The sequence below is a fragment of the Marmota flaviventris genome, chromosome 9, assembly GCF_047511675.1.
Source record: "Marmota flaviventris isolate mMarFla1 chromosome 9, mMarFla1.hap1, whole genome shotgun sequence".
In the NCBI taxonomy this organism is placed as follows: Eukaryota; Metazoa; Chordata; class Mammalia; order Rodentia; family Sciuridae; genus Marmota; species Marmota flaviventris.
The window spans coordinates 2,426,544-2,447,306 of record NC_092506.1 but is presented as its reverse complement, the minus strand read 5'-3'; the positions used below and the strand labels follow the sequence as shown (position 1 = coordinate 2,447,306).

Below are 20,763 nucleotides of genomic sequence, written 5' to 3'. Positions count from 1 at the left end.
GGCCATGACAAGCACGGTCAGGGTTGGGAGAGCAGCCACCCAGGGCCCTGCTCAAGGTCTAGCCTCACCATGCAGGACACAGGGATGGACGCTGGACTGTGAACTGCAGCCCTGGAAGGAACCGGGGCCTCAGCCTGCTGTTGCCACTTCAGTCCTTCTAGTGGGTCCCCCAGTGAGCAATGCAGGTCACTGAGACCCTCAGAGCAGCCCCACTAGGCGGGGAGGGTCAAGAGAGGCTGGAGGACAAACGAGGGCTGCCAGCAGAGCCCTCAGGGTGAGGGGCCCAGATAGACACAGAACCTGCAGAACAGCCAAAACTTTTATTGTCCCCCCGTGGACACTGGGTAGCCAGAACTCTGACACCTCCTCCAGGCAGCTAATCAACTTCCTTACCAAGAGGATGATTCCCCATCCACCCCAGCGACCATGGCCCCATACTCCAGCCCACTCAGCAGTCTCTGCTTGGGCAGGCAATGGCAGTGTGGTCAGTCTGAGTGTCCCCCTCCCATCCCAGCCCCTGAGCTTTCAGGGCTGCTGCCCCGATTGCGCAGGTGCTCTCGGCTCCGCTTCTTGCTGCCATGGAAACCAACCATCTCCACCCCTGGGGGTCCTGGTGAGGATCCAGGGTGGACAGCCCCTGAAGGTGTCCCCAAATCCTGTAGCCCCAGGGCACTACCACACTCCTCGGCCTCTGGGCTCCCGAGCCCAACCAGGTGGGCCAGCTCCACAGGACCCTCGCCCCCAACACCTGGCACATCCCCCTTCTTCAGGGCCCTCTTCCTCTCAGCTCTGGCCTCACCAACTCGGACGGGCTTGGTGAAGACGACTCTGCCCTCCCCACCGCTGGAGGGACGCTGGTTGAAGGAGGGCGTGTAGTCAGCGGGGACCGCCCGGCTGCGGGAGCCCAGGAAGGCCCGGGCGGCTGCCTGGTTGCTCTGCTCACTGGCCTCGGCCACGTCTTCCAGGCTGTACCTGGTCCAGCGCTCAGGGTGAGCCACATAGTCAGGGAGAGGCGGCACCCTCGGAGGGTCAGGGTCTGCCGCTGGAGGGTGGCTCGAGGGCATCGGTGGCCGCTTGGGGCCACGGTTGTCACTCCTGCCGGCTGGAGCTGCAGAGGTCGGCCCCCGCCTGGCCGCCCCCTCCAGGCAGTCAAAGATGCTGTGGCTTCGCTGGGAGAAGGTGGAGCTCACGCCTCTGAGGAGGAAGGGCCGCGCGGCGGCGCCGGGGAGGCCTGCCGGCGACCAGGGGGGCTCCTCGGGGCCGGAGTCCTCGGGGGACGGCGCCTCCACCTCAGCAGTGCCGGGCCAACTGAGGTCTGAGTCCGAGTCGCTGAGCGAGACGGCGTCAGAAGGCCGGGTGTCACACTCCGTCGCCGGCTCCGCCTCCAAGCCAGGGGCCGGCTCGCCCGCCCCCGCCTCGGCCATGGGCGCCCGGCCACGCTGCCCTGGAGCCCAGCGGTTTGCCCGGGAAGAGCGTGTTCAGAACGAGGCGCTCCGGCAGACCCGCGTCCTCCGGGGGCCCCTGTCCGGCCTGCCGCGAGCCCCCGGGCCCCGCGGAGGGCCGAAGAAGGGCCTCGGTGTGGGGGCGTGCGGGCCCCGGCCCAGGTGCGCGGCTGCTCGCTGGGCGGGGGCTGCAGCGGAGCCGGCCACCAGACCACGGTGCAACCCGCAGAGGGCCGGGCTCTCGGCGGCTGCCTGCCTCGCTCGGGGACCGCTCCGCGGGTGGGCCGAGCGGCGGCCTCTGCTCCGCTCCGCTGGGCCGCGCGAAACGCCGGGCGGCAGGAGCGCGGCGGACACGCAGCCTCCGGCACTCAGAGGGCCGACCGGGAACTCGCCGGAGCCCGGCACACTGGCGCGTCCGCCGCCGCCGGATGCGGTCCCTCCCGCCCCACGCGGGGGGCTCTGGGAAAGTGAGTCCCCCCCCCCCCGCCCCAGTCCCCGCGCCGCGGCTGCGGCGCCTGAGGAACTACCACTCCCACAAGGCCGCGACGGCCACCCTGAGGCCTGCCGGGACGCGCACTCTGCGCGCACGCAGGGCTTTGCCAACGCTCCTCCCCACGGTTCCTCGGCTCCGGAAGTGACGAACAGGAAGGGGGCGGAGCCAAGACTGCGGTTCCCAGAGTGCCCCGGGGCTGCGGCTGGCCGTGCAGTTTGGCCGGAGTTCCAGTGCCGCCTGCTGGAGACCGCGAGTTCAGCGACCGCTTCTGACAAGGAAGTGCGTCATCGCACACCACGGGCGCGAATCCGTTCCGCGCGCACTTCCGGTACTGGCCGGAAGCGGTAGCAGTAGGCCGTGCTGTGCTGCGTTGGTCTGTCCGCAGGAGCCGGCGCCATACACCGCTGACCGGTCGTGCACCCCCGAATACTACGAATATTTTAGTGCTCAATACTACTTTATTTTCAAAGAACCTGGACGCCACAACCCACCACCCCAGACCAAACTGGCTCCAAAGGATGGCTAAGGTGCCCAGGATGCTGAGTATCAGTACCTCCGAGGCAGTAAGAAGGCCTACTGCCCCATGCACGTGGAGCCTGACCTCCTGGAGTCCCCCACCCCAACGACCCGAGGCCTGACCCAGGAGGTGCTGGGCGGGGGGCGAGGCTCGGCCTTCCACGGCAGGTTCTCCCCTCGATAGGCCACAGGCCCCAGCCGGGCGACATCCTTTGTCCCTTCCACCCGAGGGCGGCGTCTTCCCTCGGCTGAAGCACCACCCACCTCTGACCTTCCGCCACAAGGTCCTGTTGTGGCCTCTCCTGGAGACGCCCGTTCCTCAGCCTCCTGGTCTGCGGTGCACCTTTGGGACACCTTATCCTGCCCTGCCCAGAACCTTGCTAGGAATGAATGTTTTTTGCTTCCAGAAGCCCACGTTGAAGCACCCCAGCTAGTAGGCAACACTGAGGGGGAGTAGGAAGGAGGAGGCGCCTCTAACCATCAGCTAACCCCAGGGGCAAGGACGGGGCAGCGGTCCTTGCCGAGACCCTGCAGTGCTCCAGTGTAGGGCCTGGCTAGTTTCCAGAGTCAGACTCAAGGAGGCTGCTGGGTGCCAGTGACAGAATTCCACCCAGGTCCAGCCAATTAAATGTCCCAGTCAGTTTTTCATACTGCCCTACCGAGACTAAGGGGAAAGCAGCCTGGCCTAGGCTGGGGACCTCGAAGACAGGGGCATCTAGTCAAGCCCATTGGTTGTAAGAGATGGGACAAGGAGAAAAGGGTGGGTGTTGCCCAAAGACTGCTTAGCCTCAGAGCCTCAGTTCACCACTCTGGGCTGGGTGGGCCTCCAGGAGGCTTTAAAAGTTTCCTCACCAGCCCCTTTAAAATATGGTTTTAGGCTGACTGACCCAGCTTAATGGAATACTTAAGGCACCCAAATAGGGAGACATCCTGAAATGCTTGGGGGAGGGTCTTGCAGCTCTACCCCCAGCACATCATGTACTGAATTCCCTGTCTGGCCCCACTTGTCCCTCTGGGGATGAAGTGTCCAAGGGGTGAGGTGGGAGTGATGTCAAGACTGCTGTGGCAGCACAGAGCCCCCAAAAGGGTCATTCAGCACATGGGACTGTTCCCCAGAGTCCAGCCCTACCCACCCACTGTAGCCAGCAGCCCCTCTTGGGCCAGCTCCCCCTTGGCCTGGGAAAGTCCAGATCGGGGCCAAACTCACAATGGGCTCACCTGGCCTTGGGTGCTGCTGGCAGAGGAACTGGCTCCACAGTCCTGTTAGCATGCCTGATTTTCCTTCTTTATTAAATGATTTTCAAGATGTTGTAATTACAATTGAAGGTGACGTGTTAGAAAGGACAGGTGCATTGAAGGCATAAAGAGTGCTCGGACCCGGCTCTCAAAATGGGGGCAGGGAAGGAACAAGGATTAAAAAGGTGCAGCCCATGGGACAAGGAAGGGGGGCAACAGCCCCCCAGCCCAGCCATGCTGAGCCTCAGGACAGGTGTCCCTGGGAGGGCGCTGGCTTAGCAGGCAGAGCTCACTAAGGGGCCCCTTCAGCACAGGGTCCCCAAGGCCCAAGTTTGCTCCACCCCCACCCACGCCACCTACAGGTGACGTCAGCCCCAAAAAGGTAACAGGAAAGTTCAGAACAAAAAAACCTCAAAAGTAAAAAGGCTAAGTGTAGCAGAGTAATACCGGAAACGTTATATACACAGGTGGTGACAGCCCTGCAGCACCTCCGGGTCACTCTGGGGCACTGCAGGGGCTCAGTACACAGAGCTGTTCCGGATGCCACAGCACAGCACCATGCTCAGGATCATCTCGAAGATCTGTAGGGAGGAGGCAGGCTGAGGTCAGCACCCGAAAGGCAGGGGGCTTCAGTGCCCACGAACAGAGGCCCTGCCCCCACCAGCTCACCATTATGACAGCAACGACGATGGCGGCAATGCCGATGAGGTACAGCTTTCCCGAGAAGAGTTCATCAATCTTCTGGTGGCAGTCCTCCTGCAGGGGCAGTGGGCGGTCAGCAGACAGCTTAGCCCCAAAGCAGAAGGGGTGGGTGGCCTTGTCCCTGCCTCCCCCACCCCCACATCAGGAGAGGTGGCGCAGCAGCTGGGCTCTGCCCAAAGTTGTTCTGTCCATTTAAAAAGAATCCAAACCACGGGGACATACTGCCTGAAGCCTTCCCTACCTCAAGGCCATGATCACTGGTATTGCTACGTTTACCAAGGGACTTCCACACGTGCTGGGTGGGCCTCCAGTGGCATCAGCAGCTTTGGGCAGTGACCCAGGTGGTAAGGACTCTGTGTGCCCCCATGCATGAGTGGAAGTGCAGGCCCTGGGCGAGGCCCATCTGGGAGTCTCCCCTCTTCCTCATGGGCCACACTCAACCTACCCAGCCCTCCCAATAGAGCAGCCTTGGTGCCACCCCCAAACCAGGACCCACCCAGATAGGTGGAGGCCCCTGCCTCTGCCCCACCCACCAGTGCACACCTTGAAGAGATTGGTGAAGATGTTGCTCCCCGATGGACAAAGGTTGTTTCTCAGCACTGAGGTGGACAGTGCGGACAAGGTGTTGGAGCCGCAGCAATTGAGCTGTAGAGACCGAGAGGGTCAGCTCTGGGCATCAGGGGAGAGCGGCCAGAGCTCTGGGTGTGGCAGGGGGTGGGGAGCAGGGGTACGCATTACACCCCCCTGAAATGCACCAGGGATGTTGGGGGCAGTGGGGGTCGTGCCCAGCTGCACTGTTCGGACACTCCCACACTTCTGGCCAACCAGGCCACAAGGTGCCCATCCAGGGACGCCAGGGTCACACAGACTGCCTAGCTGGGACCCCTCCTGCTCCTGAGGTCTGGGCTGTGGCAGGACTCATCTGGAAAGGTGAGTACCCCACTGGGGCCCGCCCCAGCTCAACCTCACCGTCTCATGGAAAGTCTTCACCACGGCCTTGGCGTTGCTGGCATCGTCATCCACCACAGCCTGCTGCAGGGCCTGGTCATAAAACTGCTTCACATCCTTAGCAATCTGGGGCAGAGTGGTCACATTAGTGGGGACCATCCCTAAGGGTACACCCTGCAATAAGCTTCCCCCAATGTGTTTGGTCCTAATGCCACCTCCTCCATGGAACCCTTGAGATCCTCCTACCAGGCAGACCCCAGGAGGAGTCCCAGGAGAACCCCCAAACCCTGGACTAAGACCCACCCATCACTCAAGACCTGGGCAGAGGGCATTCCTCCACCCCGCTAGGCTCCCTGGTGGGCCCAGGCTCACCTGGTCCTTGTGGACGAAGCCCCAGATGCCGGCAGCCACCTCACAGGCAAAGAGGATCACTAGGCAGGTAAAAAACTGGAGAGAGGAGGAGGGATCAGGCTGTGGCACGGTCCTGGACCAGCATGGGGTTGGCCTTCTGCAGAGGGCAGGAGCCCACGTAACCAGCAGGTGTGCATATTATGGCCAGGGGAGGAGCTGACAGTATCCACCAACCCACATCCCAACCAGGGAGACAGAAAGCACACAGCCCAAGATGCAGGCCCCCTAGTGAGATGCTAAAGCACTCACACAGAAACACTGCCCGGGGTCTGCAGGAGGGTCTGCAGGAGCAATGGAGAATCACTCAGGGGGGTTGTGGGTGGCGAGCCCCTGGCAGGTGCATGCAGCAGTATGCCTCCTGAGCCCACCCTTTCTCCTGCTTGTCATGGGAAAGGAGACATGACATGTGCCTCAACTTCCCCAGCTGGGGACATGAGCACAGGGCCCCCCTTCCAGAATGGCCAGGCCTGAAGGCACAGCAGGGCCTCAGTCTCCTGCCAGTGGGTGGTCCCCAAGACACTTGAAGCTGGTCTTGGGGACTCAATCTCTGTGATGTTTGTGGATTGTTTTTAAAGAAAATAAAAAGTTCTCCTTGGAAATATTAGCCTCAAGGACTAGATGGAAGTAAAACCCGATGAGAGACAATTTACAAACAAAACAGGAAAATCAGAGCCCAAGTTCTGGGGAGATGCGGAGGCTACCCAGAGGCTGTTGGGCTGAACCAAAGACCCTGGGCCTGCCCCTCTGCTCATGGCCACCCCTTCCTCTGCCAGCTGGATGCTGCTCCCCTTTCCAGGCCCAGGACTCCCGGGCTTCCTGACCTTACCGTCCCAAGCAGACACTGGGATTCCTGAATGGCCCCGTAGCAGCCCAGGAAGCCGACGAACATCATCACGGCCCCCACAGCAATGAGGATGTAGATGCCTGTGGGACAGGGACCAGGGTGAGTTGCTGCTTGGTACTGCCCGAGACACGGGCTCGGCCTGGCTGCATGAGCTCCTCTGTGCCTCAGCCCTCTTCTGTGACACAAGAGGAGGCCGACGATGCCAAGGGGAGGGCTGCACAGCATCCAAGTGTGCAGAGTGCTGGCGACTAGTGCCCCAGCACCCAGCACCCATGTCCACACCCAGCTTGAAGGCTGGGAAGGACACCCGCTGTAGCATCAGGAGCTGCTTGGGGTCCCAGCTGTTGACCTGGGGGTGGTGAGGTGAAAACAGGTGGAGGCCCCCTGCTGGCACACAGCAGTCCACTCTAGCTGACCCCATCGTAGGGACGTCACCGTGTGAGCCAGGCTGCTCTGTCTTGTACACTGAGAACTGAATGGAGTGTCCAAGCCACTGAGAGTGGCTGGGGCAGCTGAGGAGAGCACACCCCGCTGACCTGCCCATACCCACCAGCTTGGCATGTGTTCCTGGGAGGCAGGCAGACATCCCAAAGGGCAGGGGGTCACCAAGGCCCAGGAGGTGCCAGGTCACATTGCTGTCCTGGAGCCCATGCCACCCCCTATCCCTTGGGAAAGGCCACAGTGTCCCTGTAGGGCTTTCCCAGCCCCTCATACCATCCCCCCATCACCATGGCAACGCTGCCGGGCAGCCCAAACCTCTTTGCTCAAAGCCAGGCCCATTGTCCCCCAGGCTGGCCAGTCCAGGGAGAAGAAGCCAGGGGCCAGGACCCACCACCAGGCTTAGAAAAGCAACGTATCTGGGACCTGGTCTCCTGGGCCCCCTCACTGGCCAGAGGACACCTCTGGCCAGCACCAAACACACCTGGCTGAGAAGTCTCCCATCGGGTACACCTCACAGATAGCTCCCCACTTGGGGGGCACAGCACCCTCAAACTGGGCCTCCCTCTCCTCAGCCCTACTTCCAGTGTCCCGGACAAAAGGGGCACTGCCTTCTTGCCTTGAAGAGTCCTAGGAGCAGGAGACCCAAGCCTACAGGACTCAGGGACAGGCCCAGGGCTGCCCAGAGCCCCTCCAGTGTTCTGGAGCCTGCAGTGTTCCGGGGGTGCTGAGCCAGCTGGCCCATTCGCCCTCCCCCAGCACTGCACAAAGCGCCTTTGTCAGAGTTGGCATCTGCTCCTGCAGGGCCCAACCCAGAAGCAGCGGGGACTCAGGAAGGCCAATTTTGAATGGGCAGAGACTTGGTGGCCAGAGGGGCTCTGAGTGGTCCCTACCCACAGGGCACAGGCAGAGCCAGAGAGTGGCAAGCTCTGACATCCAACCCAACCTGCCCAGTAGTCCCATGCCTGAAGCTGTCCTCCAGTGCCCAGGAAGCCAATAACCAAGGAGAGGGAGCAGGTGGCTCTGGAGCTGGAGCCTGCCATGGGCCACGGAGAGAACACACCATCCAGAGGCCTGCTTCCAATGCCCCCTGCCCTGGCACCGTGGGGCCTGCCTGGCAGCCCCTTTCCCCTGCTACCACCCTCAGCAGGTACCTTGACAAGCCTGTGGTGTCCACCCTGCTGAGGGGGGAAAGGAGGCCTGAAGGAGTGCAGCCCCGAGGGCCAACATGCCTGGCTGTCCTTGCCCTTGCTCAGCTCACCCCAGCTGACCTCGTCTGAAGTGAAGTAAGCCCTCCACTCCTGTCTGGCCCCACTGGGCCAACAGTGACCCACGCTGAGCTGCTCTAGCCACTGTCTCGGCTGCCATGTCCCCAAGAGAGTGGTTCTTGGCAAAAGTGCCTGCCCCAAGGCCACTTGACTCCAGTCCTGCAAAGCCCAATAACCAGGGTGCCCCAGGCCCAGGGAGAAGGCAGGTGGGCAGCAGCACTTGCACAAGAGGAGAGGGATGTGCCGATGACACTCTAGCCAGGAGCATGCCTGGCTGTTACCAGCTCGGGGGTGGCAGCTCCTGCATTTGCTGGGAGCCCCCTGAACCCCCAATACTCCTGATTATCTTAGAAGAGGGAAAAAAGGTCAGGGAGGGACCTCCCTGGAGAACCCCACCCCTCAGGAGTTCAGAAGGTACTGGTCAGGTCCCCCATCCCCTCAGATGTGGGGCAAAGCTAACAGTCTGCTCCCAAGGGAGCCTGGCCTAAGCATGTCACCAGTGTAGCAGGCCACAGTCTGCGTGTGAGCCTGCAGGGTGGGTGGCTGCCCCCTGGGAGGGCACACAGTACTGAGGCTACAGGGACCTGCAGTCAGGGCACGGGACCTCCCAGAACAGCTGGGCCTGGAAACCAGCCACAGCCCCAGGCGCACCCACCCCTGTCCTGTCTGGACCTCAGCCACGTCCATGCTCTCTGTGGAAGACAGAGGTCCCGGGAGGAGGGTGGGTAGGGCAAGGGGAGAAAGGAGTGACAGCTCTGGGGTGATCAGAACTCTTGCCTATCCTGGGACACCCAGGTGGGACAGGGAGGGGCATGTCTGGGCTCCCAGGACCTACTCAGCAGCCAGCATGTCTTCCAAGTTGGTAAGAGGGCCCCACCCCATCCAGGCCCCACCAGGACGGAGGACAGCAGCAGGCTTCAGATGGAGCCCTGAACCAGGGGCCCCTCCTTTAAAGGGCAGAAACATCAACACTGCCAGAACTCGCCGGCGCCAGGCCCGCCTCCAAGGGAGGGCAAGGGGGAAGGCTGCTTGCACAGCCAGGGCCCTCCTCCTGGTCACCCTGCCTCTGGGGCGCTGGAGGCTCAGTCCCCCACAGGCAGCCTAATAAGGTAGCAAGGTGTGGCAGCAGCATGGGGGAGGAGGAAGCCTCCGACGCGACCCAGGCATCCAGCCCCACCCACCCAGAGCCTCCCCAGAAATGCCTGAGTTAAAATAAGATCTTGAAACCAATCCCCAAGCCCTGCCGGCTGCCGGCCCTCCCTGGCCCCAGCCTAGTCCGTGGTGATTAGTGGGGTCCCCAGCAGCCACATGCCCATCCCTGGGTCAATCCTCCTGCTCCAAGAGCCCCTTTGGAGCTGGCTGGGTCCCCGTACTGATGCCCACTTACCCTCGGGCCCTGCCTCCTCCTGGAAGGCACCGGAAGCCCTGGGCTCTTGAGCAGACCCTGTGCCACGTGTCACTCACCCACATAGAAGGTGCTGGGTGCAGGCTTGTCTCCCAGTTCCAGGTAGAGCAAACTGGTGGTCTGAGGGTCATGGCGCAGCCACAGGGCCACACCCAGGATCACGCCTCCGGCCAGCTGGAGAAAGAGTGGGGAGCAGTGTCACATGTAGCCTGCTGACAGCACCTCCAGTCGGGGAGGGGGCCTCAGCAGGGACCACAGACTGGTCTTTTGGCCACCATTCACTGGAACCCAAGGGCCACCCCCAGCACCTGAGCTGTGACTCCAGGGCAGGGCTGCCAGGTGACACAGGATGTACAACGTGAATTTCAGATCAACAAGGAAGACTACTGCGGTCCACCCATGCCCAACGTTGCAGGGACACTCAGGAAACCCATGGATCTCCAATGCCAGGTTGACCTGACGTTCTGTCCTAAAGCTGGCCAGAGGCCACACCAGGACCTGAGCCCCTAAGGACTGTTGGGCCTTTTCCAAGGGGGCGGGGATCTGGTGGCCTCCAGGAAGTGGCAGGGGCATGACCGGCTGTGGCTTGTGGAGGAAGTGGCTGCTGGGGAGGGGTCCCTGCTCAGGGCTGGCATGCAGGGGACAGGCTCAGGCTGAGGGAGCCCTCTACCACAGGCCATCCTGTGTATCCACGACCTCCTTCAGCCAGCTGGGGACTGCCCTTGAGGCAGGTCCCGACCAGGCCCAGCCCCGTCTTTCCCCAGCAGCTGACCAGGCTAGATGCCTGCTGGGCCCAGGCACCTGGCCCCCCTCCTCAGGCCACAGACGCCCCCGGGGTGGTGGCTGTAGGCTCACCCTGCTGCGGCTCTTGGTACCTGGCACCATGAAGGGCTCCTGCAGACACACAGTCCCCAGGAATGGCGGGACACCCTATGTCCTGCCTGCCCTGGCCCTCTTCTACTCCAGCACCTCTCAGCCAAAGACTTCAGAGGAGCAGAGGGCACAGACACTGTCCCTCGGACTCCTACTGTCCCTCCCTGCTCTTGCTGTGCTTCACACAGTCCCACAATCCCTCAACCCGGGGACACTGTAACCCTGGGACCACAGAATCGATCTCTTCTGGGGTCCCTGACTCACAGTGGGGCCCACATCCCCTGGACTGTCAGGGTAGGGGACCTCTACTTCGCTGGAGGACATGGAGACCTGCCTGACACCTGGGCAGAGACCCTGGGGAGGCACATGCTGATGAGGCCCTGCCAGGGGCAACGGCACAGGTCTGAGTGGCAGTCAGGGTCTCCCATGGGGGACCCACCACCAGCTCCTTTGGGCCTCGAGGGCCCTGCCTTCATCCTCCACCCTTGCGGAGGGCCAGGCCACGGGGGGCTTCCTGGAGGCAGGTGCATGGGGACACACCAAGCACAGCTCTGGGGAGGCACTGCACCTCCTTCTGGTCACCACTGGCAGTGAGTGCCAGAGGCGGGCTGCCCTCCAACAGGCACGTGGGGTGCTGTGCTAGGGCCACCTGCAGGGACGGGCCCCACCCCTGGTCTGCAAGTCCGGGCTGATGCTCACCCCACAGTGGACTCAGAGCTGTCAAACAGGAACAGAAACTGAAACTGGGCCTCAAGAAAAGCACCCAGTGGCCAGGTCCCGCTCCACTGGTCCTGGCCAGGGAAGCAGGGCCTGGGGGAAGGGAGATGCGCGTAGGACAGCTCGGGCAAACAACGACACCGAAGGAAAGCCCCGAGTGGCCCGGGGATCCCCAGGTAGGCTGGCTCTAGTCCTGGGGGGGAGTGGGCCGGCCAGGAGCTGTGGCCCCCAGGCCTTCAGGGCGAGGGCCGAGGCACCCCCAGGTCAGCAGGCCAGGCCGTCCTCCTGGTGAACCCGTCCATCTCCACTATGCGGTTCCAGTGGCTCTTGTGACTGCACCGGCCCCTCCCGTGTGGGAGAGGAATAGGCCCCACTTACCCGTCAGGGCCCTGGCGGGGGCTCATTCCCATCAGCCAGCACAGTGGACATTGCTGCCACTGAGGGAGGGCCCTGCTGGCCAAACTGGAAACGGCCTGGCCGCTGGGGCCCCAAGCACGTCCCTCGTGACCAGGCCCTGTGGTGGTGCCAGGGGTCCCCAGGGCTTTCTGAGGAGGAGATGGCGGGCAGCCCCAGGGCGCCACGCTGGGCTCCTCTGAGCCAGCTGCCGTCTGTGGCTCTAGGGGAGCAGGCGGCAGGCTGAGCTGCCTGGTAACTCTGGCTCCCACGGAGGCTCTGAAGACGTCACGCATTCTGTTTGGAAGCTGGTTCAGAGTTCATGGAGACATGTTCTGGGGGGCTCCTGAAGCGGGAGGGGTCCCAGAGGCCTGGTCACAAACTTTGACTCAGCTGTGGAAGCTGTGGTCACCCCCCTTCCTCTGCCTCAGTGTCCCCACCTGTAAGACAGCTGGGCAGGCAACAGCTGTTCCGCAGGGGCTGACCCCACCCCGTGCCTCCCAGGCTGGGTGGGGCACCCCTACCTTCTCCATGCAGCTGAGGGGCTGGGGGCAACACCTCCTGAGGGTGAGGGGGAGCAGTGCTCAGCTACCCGAGCTGGTGATGCGATGGGGCTGAGTCACCACTCTCCATCTGCTCAAGGAAGAGGGCTTCCTGTCGGGACTTCAGGGTCGGGTGGCAGGAGGCTACCTCTAGGTTCGCCCTAGCCAGGGGCTGGCTGGGCCTTCCAGGCAGGGGAGAGCCAGACCCCCAAACTGAAAGGGTCCCGAGATCTTCTATCAGAACAGCAGTGGGAAGGCAGAGGGAGGGCAGGGAAAGACCCCCAGGAGGGGCCCAGGAGGGCAGCTGGAGGTCCCCAGTGAGTCAGAGCTCGTAAGAATCCTCTTCCAGAGACCAGGGAAGCAGGACAGCCCCAGCTGGGATGGGACGTGCCTAACAAAGGACTTGTGGCCAGAGGATGCTCGGCACTCGACGGCAAGGAAGCCAGCCCCCAAGGTGCACAGAGGCAGGACGGGCACCACACGACACAGGGCCAGCACCACGCACGGACGGAGGCCACCCTCCAGCACCCAGCACTGAACAACCCCAACCCGACCACCAGGCTGCCTAAGATAGAAAATGACCGCCACCCCTGTGCCCACGAGGGTAGCAGTGGGGTTTGGAGGGCCCAGCGCAGCCGTGGCTGATGCTCAGACCTCCTTGAAGTCAGCCCCACGCCTGCCGCACACCCGGGGCCCCTCCAGGTATTCACCCAAGAGAAGGAGCCCAGCTTCACACAAGACTCGGGTTCTTTCCTGTTCAGCCCCAAACTAGTAACAGCCTGTGGGCCCAGCGCTGGCGACTATGGGCCTGGGGCTCATCCTGCGTGGACCCTCATCAGCGAAAAGGGGCAGGACAGCAAAAGAGCAGGCACCTTCTGACTCCACCTGTGTGAGCAGGACTGCGAGGGGGTCCAGGCCACAGCCCAGCACAGTGCAGGGAGGAAGGACAAAGGACCCCACGTCCCGCAGTGGCGACGGTTTCACGGGGCCACCTGCGTGTCAAGACTTACTCCGCTGCACACTGTAATCCTAGGCCAGTGCCACATGCCATCTGCATCTACGGAAAGCTGTTCGAGAACCCCCGCCCCCCCGTGTCCTGCAGACTGACCACTAAGGGGAGAAAGGACCTCCTGACACTCGTGTTTTCCTGGGCAGGAGCCAGACGTCCCCGTGGCCAGCAGCAAGCATCTGCACATGCTGGAGTCTTGTCCACAGAGAAGGAAAACCCAGCTGTGTAACTACAGAACACAGAGGCCAAGTAAAGAGCCCAGTGTCCATGGAAAATGAGGAGTGACAGAGCTGGGCATGAAGGAAGGCCCGAGCCCCCGGCTGCCGGGTTACATCTGACCGAGTGACTGCAGGCCCATCTCAGTGTTCCTGCCTCCAGGATTCTCACTTGTAAAATGAAGTAGAGGCACAGAAGCTCCCACACAGAGACGGGCCACACGGTGGACAGTACCCAGCTGTGGACAGCACTCGGGATGTGATCAGTTAGGCCTTAGAAACAAGCAGTCTGCAATGTCCTCTCGATCCCTCTCGGAGACATGTCCGCTCAAAGCTGCCTGCAGAAGCAGTTCCCACCTGCTCCCTGACCCCAAGATACTCCTTCCACCGAACATACTCCCTGCTCAGGGGCAGGGGTGGAGCGAGCGCCCAGGTAACGTGTCCAGGTTCCTGGAGGCCTCCACACAAGGGAACAGAAAGGCGTATTCATGACTCTGTGAAGGGTTTTGTTTCTTCCTCCTTCCTGAGAATTAATAAATAACAGACTCGACGTCAACAAGGGGGGTGCCAGCACGCTGGGTCCCTGCCCAGCCTCTTGGTGTTTCCCAGCAGCAGCTGATGGGGTGCAGGCTTGGGGCAGCTTCCTCCTCCATGCCAGCTGCCTACGGTGAGGGACCCTTAGCCAGACCCAGGACGCAGCCAGAGCCGGGGCTTCTTGGGGGTTCTCCCACTTTAGCACATGTGCCCCTCCAAGAAAGGGTGAGGCTCCAGTCCCCCAGCTGGCTGGCCCAAGGGGTCACTTCAAGTGCTGCCCACAGTGCCAGAGGACAAGGACGATTCTCATGTCGGCTAGCCCCTTTAAGCTGGGCACCTAACTCCAGCCCAGACCCTGCCCCTGCCTCTGGAAAGTGGGGGTGTCTCAGGCTCCGAGTCTGTTCACTGCCAGGGTCAGGGTGCACGCACGTGCTGGGAAGTGTCCCAGCGCCTACCCGCTCAGCAGCTGGGGTGCTGGAGGTGGAGAGGGAGGAAAGGCAGGATGCTCAGGTGACCTGGGTGGCGGGGAGCCCACCAAGGGGAGGCCAGCCACCGTCCTCCCTAGCCCGGGTCCCTGCAGACCGAGCTCCATTCTCCGCCCACTGTGAGGGACAGTGCGTGGTCCGAGTGTGAGACTGGAACAAGTCCTCCTCCCTGGGGGACACAGGACCCTTCTCAGGCCTCCTTGGAGGCAGCCACTCCTCTAGGGCCCAGTGAGGCCTCAGGAGAGGAGCTGCGGAGGCTGGGCAGGAAGGAGGAAGCCCGGCGAGAGCAGGAATAGCCGCTCACCTCGGCCAGGAAGCAGCAGCGCCGCTCACTGGGCTCTCAGGAAGCCGCCTGTCCGGTGTCTAAAAATAAATGCTAAGAGAGGACCCAGACCTGGTCCTGCCGTCCAGCTGGGATGCAACGGACTAAGACACGAGCACTTGGGTGCGGGGAGTGGGCTGGCCCTGAGGCTGCCCCTCACCGGAGGCAGGCTAGCCACGAGGTGCCCTGCTTGCTCGTCACACGTCTGCCTCCACTGGGAAGCCCAGTGGCCCTGTGGGGAGTGGCCTGCCAGAGATGTGCAGGGGGCTGCAGGTGACCAGGACCCTCGGAGCTGTGTGCTCCAAAGAGGTGTGGGGACAGCCACGGGAGGCAGGGTCCGAGGATGGGTAGGCCAGGTGTCACAGCCAGCAGCACTCAGCCGGCTCAGGGCTGTACCTGCTCCCACCTGGGTACGACCGCCTGCCCCAGGGAAGCCCAGAGCCAGGACACAGAGGAGTCAGAGGCTGTGGGACGGGCTCTAGTCCCAGCCTCCCCGCCCCCTGCTCCTGCGGTTTGTGGTTGCTTGCACTCAGTCTCCTTATCGCCAACGGTCTGGTCTGAAAACAGCCCCGCACAGCTGGAGGCCAGGGTCTCCCAGGCCCTGCCTGGCACAGTGCTACTTCAGGAGCCACTATCATCTCCTCGGGCACAGAGGTGGGGAGTGTCTGTGTAGCTGAGGTTGCTACACCCAAGGAGGGGAGCAGGAAGCAGAGCCTCCGGCCCGGCCGTGGGAGCTGCGTGAGGGCTGGGCTCCCCGAGAGCCCCAGGGCTGCAGGCTGCTGGCCCTCACAAGCCAGGGGTCTACTCCAGAGCTCAAGGTCCAAGCCCAGGACTGGAGCTCTGGCAGGGCAGGGGACCAGGGACCTTGCTCCCACACCCTGCCGCGCGGAGCACCTCGAGACACCACCAGAAGCTCACTGGCAGCTGCACCACGAGCTCAACGTGCAGTCACAGGTGACCACACAGACCCTCCGGAGAAACTGCGGATCCAGCTGACGGGGGGCGTGACGGGAGTAAGCTGCCACTCGGGGAAGCACGGGGTGCCCAGAGCCTCCTTGCTGGGGCCCTTGGGCCTTCCCCTTCCTGATAATGGCCAAGTTACCTCAATAACTGGGGCAAGGATGAAGATGGATGAATTACCTCTCCAAATCAGAAAAGAGCATATCTTCAGAGAGGAGAGCAGGGCTCGGAGCCCTAGGCCTAGCGTCTGGCTCCCTGCCCCACCTTACCTCCATGGTGTGGGGACCCCACACTGGGCATGCTCTGCCCCTTCAAGGAGGACCCTCACCACCCACTCAGCGTTTCCAGACTATGAAACTCTGGGCATCTGGTTCTAACGCACCTCTCTGTACCCGCAGCCTTTACCAGACCTGGAGCCCTGGAGGACGGCGGCCCCCAGCTAGAAGCCCTCCCCTCCCATGGCCACAGTGCTGGGACGGCAAAGGCTGCTGCCCTGCCACACAGGGAGTAAAAGCCAACTACCAGCTGACCATGGACCAGCCCCTGGGGCCTGGCCCTCTGCCACAGGGATGCCCCCAGCCACAGAGGCCACCCAGAGGACCCAGTCATCTCAAAAACTTCAGCACCTGCTTTGCAGCCCGCCAGGTAAAGTGGCTTCTGCTGCACCCAGAGGTACACAGTACTGTGTAGAGGGGACAGGGTATTAGGAGGTCCAGAGGTTCCTGGAAGGCCACCCGGCATGCTGGGTCAGAGTACTGGACAGGTGCAGGCCCCTGAGAGCCAATTCTGGATGAGCCTGGTTGTTCATGCAGCTGTCCAGGGAACAAGGTGGACGCCTCCAGTGCTGGAAGATCACCTGGCACTCACTGCCTGATTCGTCTGTGTGCCAGGCCTTGGGTTCCAAAACCCAAGGCCAGTGCAAGGGTGAGAACCTGCCCCCTCCATGGTGCCTGGACTCTAAACCTTATTGATCTGGCGGATTGCAGGACTTTGGGTTGGGAGGGTGTGGGATCAGCCTCCCTGTCTGGGCTTGGAGGCAGCTAAGACTGAATTGGGACTGGATTTGATTTCTGGAGCCAGACCTGAGCTGGGGTGGAGGTGGTGGGAGAAGGCCTGGCGTGCCCTAGAAGGAACAGAGAAGGGGCCTCTCATTAGACAGTGGCAACACGTGGGCCCTGGAGCAGGGCCAGCTGGAGGGGCACCAGGGTCCCAGGCCCCCTGCCTCCTTGCGGCAGCTCTGTGCCCCTCTCTGCCGACACCCTCACTGGAGCCAGCATGGCCAGGGACAAACCACAGACTTCCTCTTCTCAGCCCATCCTGGACTGACGGTTGTCTCCCCAAAGCTGGGCAGCCAGAAGCCAGACAGCCTGGGGGCACCAGGGGAAGTCCACTCACCCACTGGGTGCAACCAGGCACAGGAAGCCCTGCCCCCACCCAGAGCCTGTCTGGACTGTAGCCCCCCTGCGGGAAGAAAGGCCACAGTCACCAAGTGACAGTCATGTGCTGTCTGAGGGGAATATTGAATGCCAGTTAGCGCGGCTGCTAATCAGTCTCCTTTGCGGTGGGCTTGCCACCAGTCACCTAAGTCCAGAGGGGCAGCCAGTTCTGGGCAGAAGATAGGACCCTTCTCCAGCAAAGACTGGTAGCACCTCTCCCGGGCTCCCTGGCCAGAAGCCATGGAGAAGACCATCATGATGCCCATTTCACAAGATGAGAAGGGAGGCTCTGCAGGCCAGTCACCTGTCCCAGGACAGGGCCCTGCTCTCCTTCCTGCCCTACTCCCAGTAGCAAGTCTCAAAGCAGCAAGTCTTGGGCACCAATGCTCCAGTAGAAGCCCCTGCACCCACCCCAAGGGATTGGATGTCCTCACTACTTGGTTAGGCATCTGCATGGTCTCCCCTGCTTGGGCCAGTCTGCTGCTCATCCTCCTGCCCTGTCCCTTGTCTTAAGCCTGCTGCCCACACACTCAGAGTGTCCGGGACCTCACTAGCCCCAAAGCAGCAGCCAGTCAGAAGAGGCTGAGAGCCCAAGGCTGCCTGGGGCCCTGCGTCTCAGTGTAGGAGAGAGCCAGCAATGGGAGTGTGCGTGAGAGACCAGGTTGTCACAGCGCTTCTTAAGAGGCAGGCTAGGCGGCCTGGGGTGCTCCAACCACAGGGACGCTTTCTTCCGCTCTAAACAGAACTTTAAAAAAAAAGTGCCGCATCCAGACACCCACTGTCAATTTGTGCTCACCCAGCTTCCCATGAGCCCCTGGTACTGCCCTGTGTCCACGTCAGGCCAGGCGCGGCAGGGTCCTCCAGGTGCCCCGGGAACGGCAGCCCCTTCCCACGCACTTCCTACCCTCAGCTTCGCTCTCCCTGGCTGGACCCTGTTGGACATCGTGCCCTGCATCTATTTCCTGAGCTCTCCCCATGCCGAGCCCCTTGTCCCACACTTGGGTACATTAGCTAGTCTGCCCACAGCCCCGGTCTCTCTTGGGGAGGGACCGTGAGGACCCCCCTGAGAGCAGAAAGCAGAGGCCCAGCACTGGAGCAGCGGAGTTGGGCTCAACTAGGTCCATCCCTGGCACCGTGGTGCTCTCGGCCACAGGACCAGCCCCGCGATGCAGGGGACAGAGGGGCTCCTCTGCCAGGCCCTCCCAGCTCAACTCTGAATTTCCAGCCAGTGCAGGGTCCAGCATGAGTGGATGGGTCCACAGAACTGTGAACATAAAAAGACATACATGTTCTGCGCTGGGCAGGCCCCTGGGATGGGCAGGAGGAGCGCCCTGGGGGATGTGTTGGCCTCATCCTGGCTGCCTGGGAAACAACCCACCTCCTGGAGGCCCAGCTCCCAGGGGAGCCTGAGCGCCCTCCCAGCTGGGGCAGTGGGTGGGCCTCATGGGCTGATGCACAGCCCAGAGGCCAAAAGGAGGCCCCTTTCCTGCCTGCCCTTCAACTCCTTGCAGGGTCCTCAGTTACAGCCGGGACTCAAGACCAGCAAAGCGACAACCTGGCACAGGCCTGCCTCCAACCTGCCTGGTCCAGAGCAGAAAAACACCGATCAACATTACCACTCAGCAGCGGCCCCCAGGGCCATGCCAGGCAGGGCCAGCCCATCCCACATGGCCTTGCTGCTCCCCGTGGCCGCCCTGGCTCCCAGATGGTGTGCTGCAGCAGGCCATGCGGCACTGCCTGGCTTGGCAAGACATGCTGTGCCCCCCAAACCTACTCCAGCAGGGTCCAGACCAGTGTGTCTCCCCAACAAGCATCCCACTGACCCTAGATCCACCCTGGGATCCTTGGCTGTCCAGATGGAAAACAGATGTCCCCAGTCCCACACACTCACTCCAGGGGCTGCTTTGTAAGTTTACCGGTCCTGCCTCAACTTGAGACACAGACTGCCTGTGCTTGGCCTGAGAAGGGAGCCTGGGGTGCACAGCAGCTGGGGGCCCAGAGGAGTGGCCAGCAACACCCACCCACATTCCCAGGCTGGGAAGAGTCTCCACCCCTTCCCAATTCCAACTCCGCAGGAAATGGAAACAAAAGGCCAGAGCCACAGAGGAGAAAGTGCTCCTTGCAGGCCCCGAGACCAGGGGAGACTGCACTCCAAAAAGTGGACAACCCAGCCCAGACCATCAGCAGGAACCGAAAGCCCGGGCGCAGAGAGATTCTGATCTTTAGGGTCACCCTCAGTCTGTGTCAACTCAGCCCGGGGCCTCACTCCCCGCAAAGCTTCCACAGGCCCACAGGCCCGTGGGGGCCATACTGGGGCTGGAATCTGTGTGGTTGAGGAGGGTAAGATGGGCCTCCAGAACTGGGGCAAGGCGCGCACCAGCATGAGGCCATCCTGTTGTGCACTCCGCCCTAAATCCGACCCCCAGGACGGTCTCCAGACTGGAGGGTGAGCAGGGCAGGAAGAAAAGTGGTGTAGACTGTGCTCACGGCTGGAGGAAAGTGTGCGCCCCCCAGCCCCAGCTCTCGGCCGCCCATCCAGGGGCGGTGGCCCGGATGAGCTCATGGGGGCGGGGCGCCGGGAGTCCCGCCCTAGAGGCCCCTCAGTACCAGCGAAGCAGGGTGGTCCCCGAAACAGTGGCCAAGAGGGCCACGCGGGCTCCGCCGCCGCTGAGGGGTTGCAGTCCGGGATGCGGGTTCACACGCCCCGCAACCATCGCCATCACGCAACAGGGACAGGTTAGTGGTCCCCAGACTAACGGGACGGACGGGGCGGGGGGGCTGGGCCGCGACGCGCGGACACCTGGCCCGGCTGCCCAGGGGCGCGGCGGCCCTGATCCCGCACTGCGCCCGGAGCCCACAGGTGGCCCCTCAACTTCGCGCCGCGCCGCAACCCCGCCACGGGGCCTAGCGCTGCCGCCGGGCCTGCCCGAAAGGGGGTGCGCCTGGCCCCCGCCCGCCGCGACCCCCACTTCCCCTCGGCTCACCCAGAAGACGAAATTGAAGACGAAGAGCAGGTACTTGATGCACTTGGTGCAGCCCTCCACCCCCATGGCGGCGCGGGCGGCGGGAGGCCTGCGGGGCGCGGGCCGGTCCTGGGCTGCGGGCGCGCGGGGACGCGGGGCCGGGCGGGCCGGGGGGCCTGATGGGCAGGGGGTGTCGGGGCGCGGCGAGCAGGACGCCGAGCCCGAGCGACCTGCGGGCGCGAGGCGCGGGCGACAGGCAGACGCGAGGCCCGGGTGGCGCAGGGGTCGCCGCTGCTGCTTCGGCTGCGCGCTCGCTCTGTGGCCAGGCGCGCGACCCGTCCGCGTCGTTTATAGGCCGCTGCGGCCCCGCCCCCCTCAGGCCCCGCCTCCGCAGAGCTCCGCGCCCCTCCCCCTTGCCCCGCCTCTTGCCGCCGGGCGCGGGGCAGGGGCCGCAAAACCTCCCTCAACCTTCCGGTGCACAAGCACTTTGGGGTTCGCGACCTTGGTGCGGCAGGGACGCGTCCTGGAACTTCAGTAAGGCTCTAAGCCCCCGGGGCTGGTTGCAAAGCCGCGCCTGAGGACCGACCTCTTTCTTCCTGCCTCAGGCTCCC

At 62.9% G+C, this 20,763-nt stretch overlaps 2 protein-coding genes across 2 annotated transcripts; both read right to left on the bottom strand.

Annotated features, from left to right (window-relative positions):
* Positions 1 to 485: 485 nt before the first annotated feature.
* Tssc4 (tumor suppressing subtransferable candidate 4) lies at positions 486 to 1,876 on the bottom strand. Its single transcript, XM_027944502.2, has one exon. It carries the CDS (start codon positions 1,422 to 1,424, stop codon positions 486 to 488), a length of 939 nt encoding a protein of 312 aa, XP_027800303.2. The 5' UTR covers positions 1,425 to 1,876.
* Positions 1,877 to 3,714: 1,838 nt separating this feature from the next.
* Positions 3,715 to 20,465, bottom strand: Cd81 (CD81 molecule). The gene is made up of 8 exons (XM_027944732.3): positions 20,174 to 20,465; positions 9,763 to 9,877; positions 6,575 to 6,672; positions 5,710 to 5,784; positions 5,359 to 5,463; positions 4,933 to 5,034; positions 4,357 to 4,443; positions 3,715 to 4,268 (listed from the first exon to the last, which is right to left on the bottom strand). The coding sequence occupies exons 1-8, from the start codon at positions 20,237 to 20,239 to the stop codon at positions 4,206 to 4,208; spliced, it is 711 nt and encodes a 236-aa protein (XP_027800533.1). The 5' UTR covers positions 20,240 to 20,465; the 3' UTR covers positions 3,715 to 4,205.
* Between the last annotated feature and the right edge of the window lie 298 nt (positions 20,466 to 20,763).

What these genes read in the sequence shown, in the direction of transcription:
- Cd81 (XM_027944732.3), bottom strand. Translation starts at nt 20,239, where the DNA reads ATGGGGGTGGAGGGCTGCACCAAGTGCATCAAGTACCTGCTCTTCGTC. An exon ending in ACCCAGCACCTTCTATGTGG is followed by an intron (nt 6,673 to 9,762) that starts GTGAGTGACACG and finishes CCTGTCCCACAG; the next exon opens with GCATCTACATCCTCATTGCT. An exon ending in TCGTCGTTGCTGTCATAATG is followed by an intron (nt 4,269 to 4,356) that starts GTGAGCTGGTGG and finishes TCCTCCCTACAG; the next exon opens with ATCTTCGAGATGATCCTGAG.
- Tssc4 (XM_027944502.2), bottom strand. Translation starts at nt 1,424, where the DNA reads ATGGCCGAGGCGGGGGCGGGCGAGCCGGCCCCTGGCTTGGAGGCGGAG.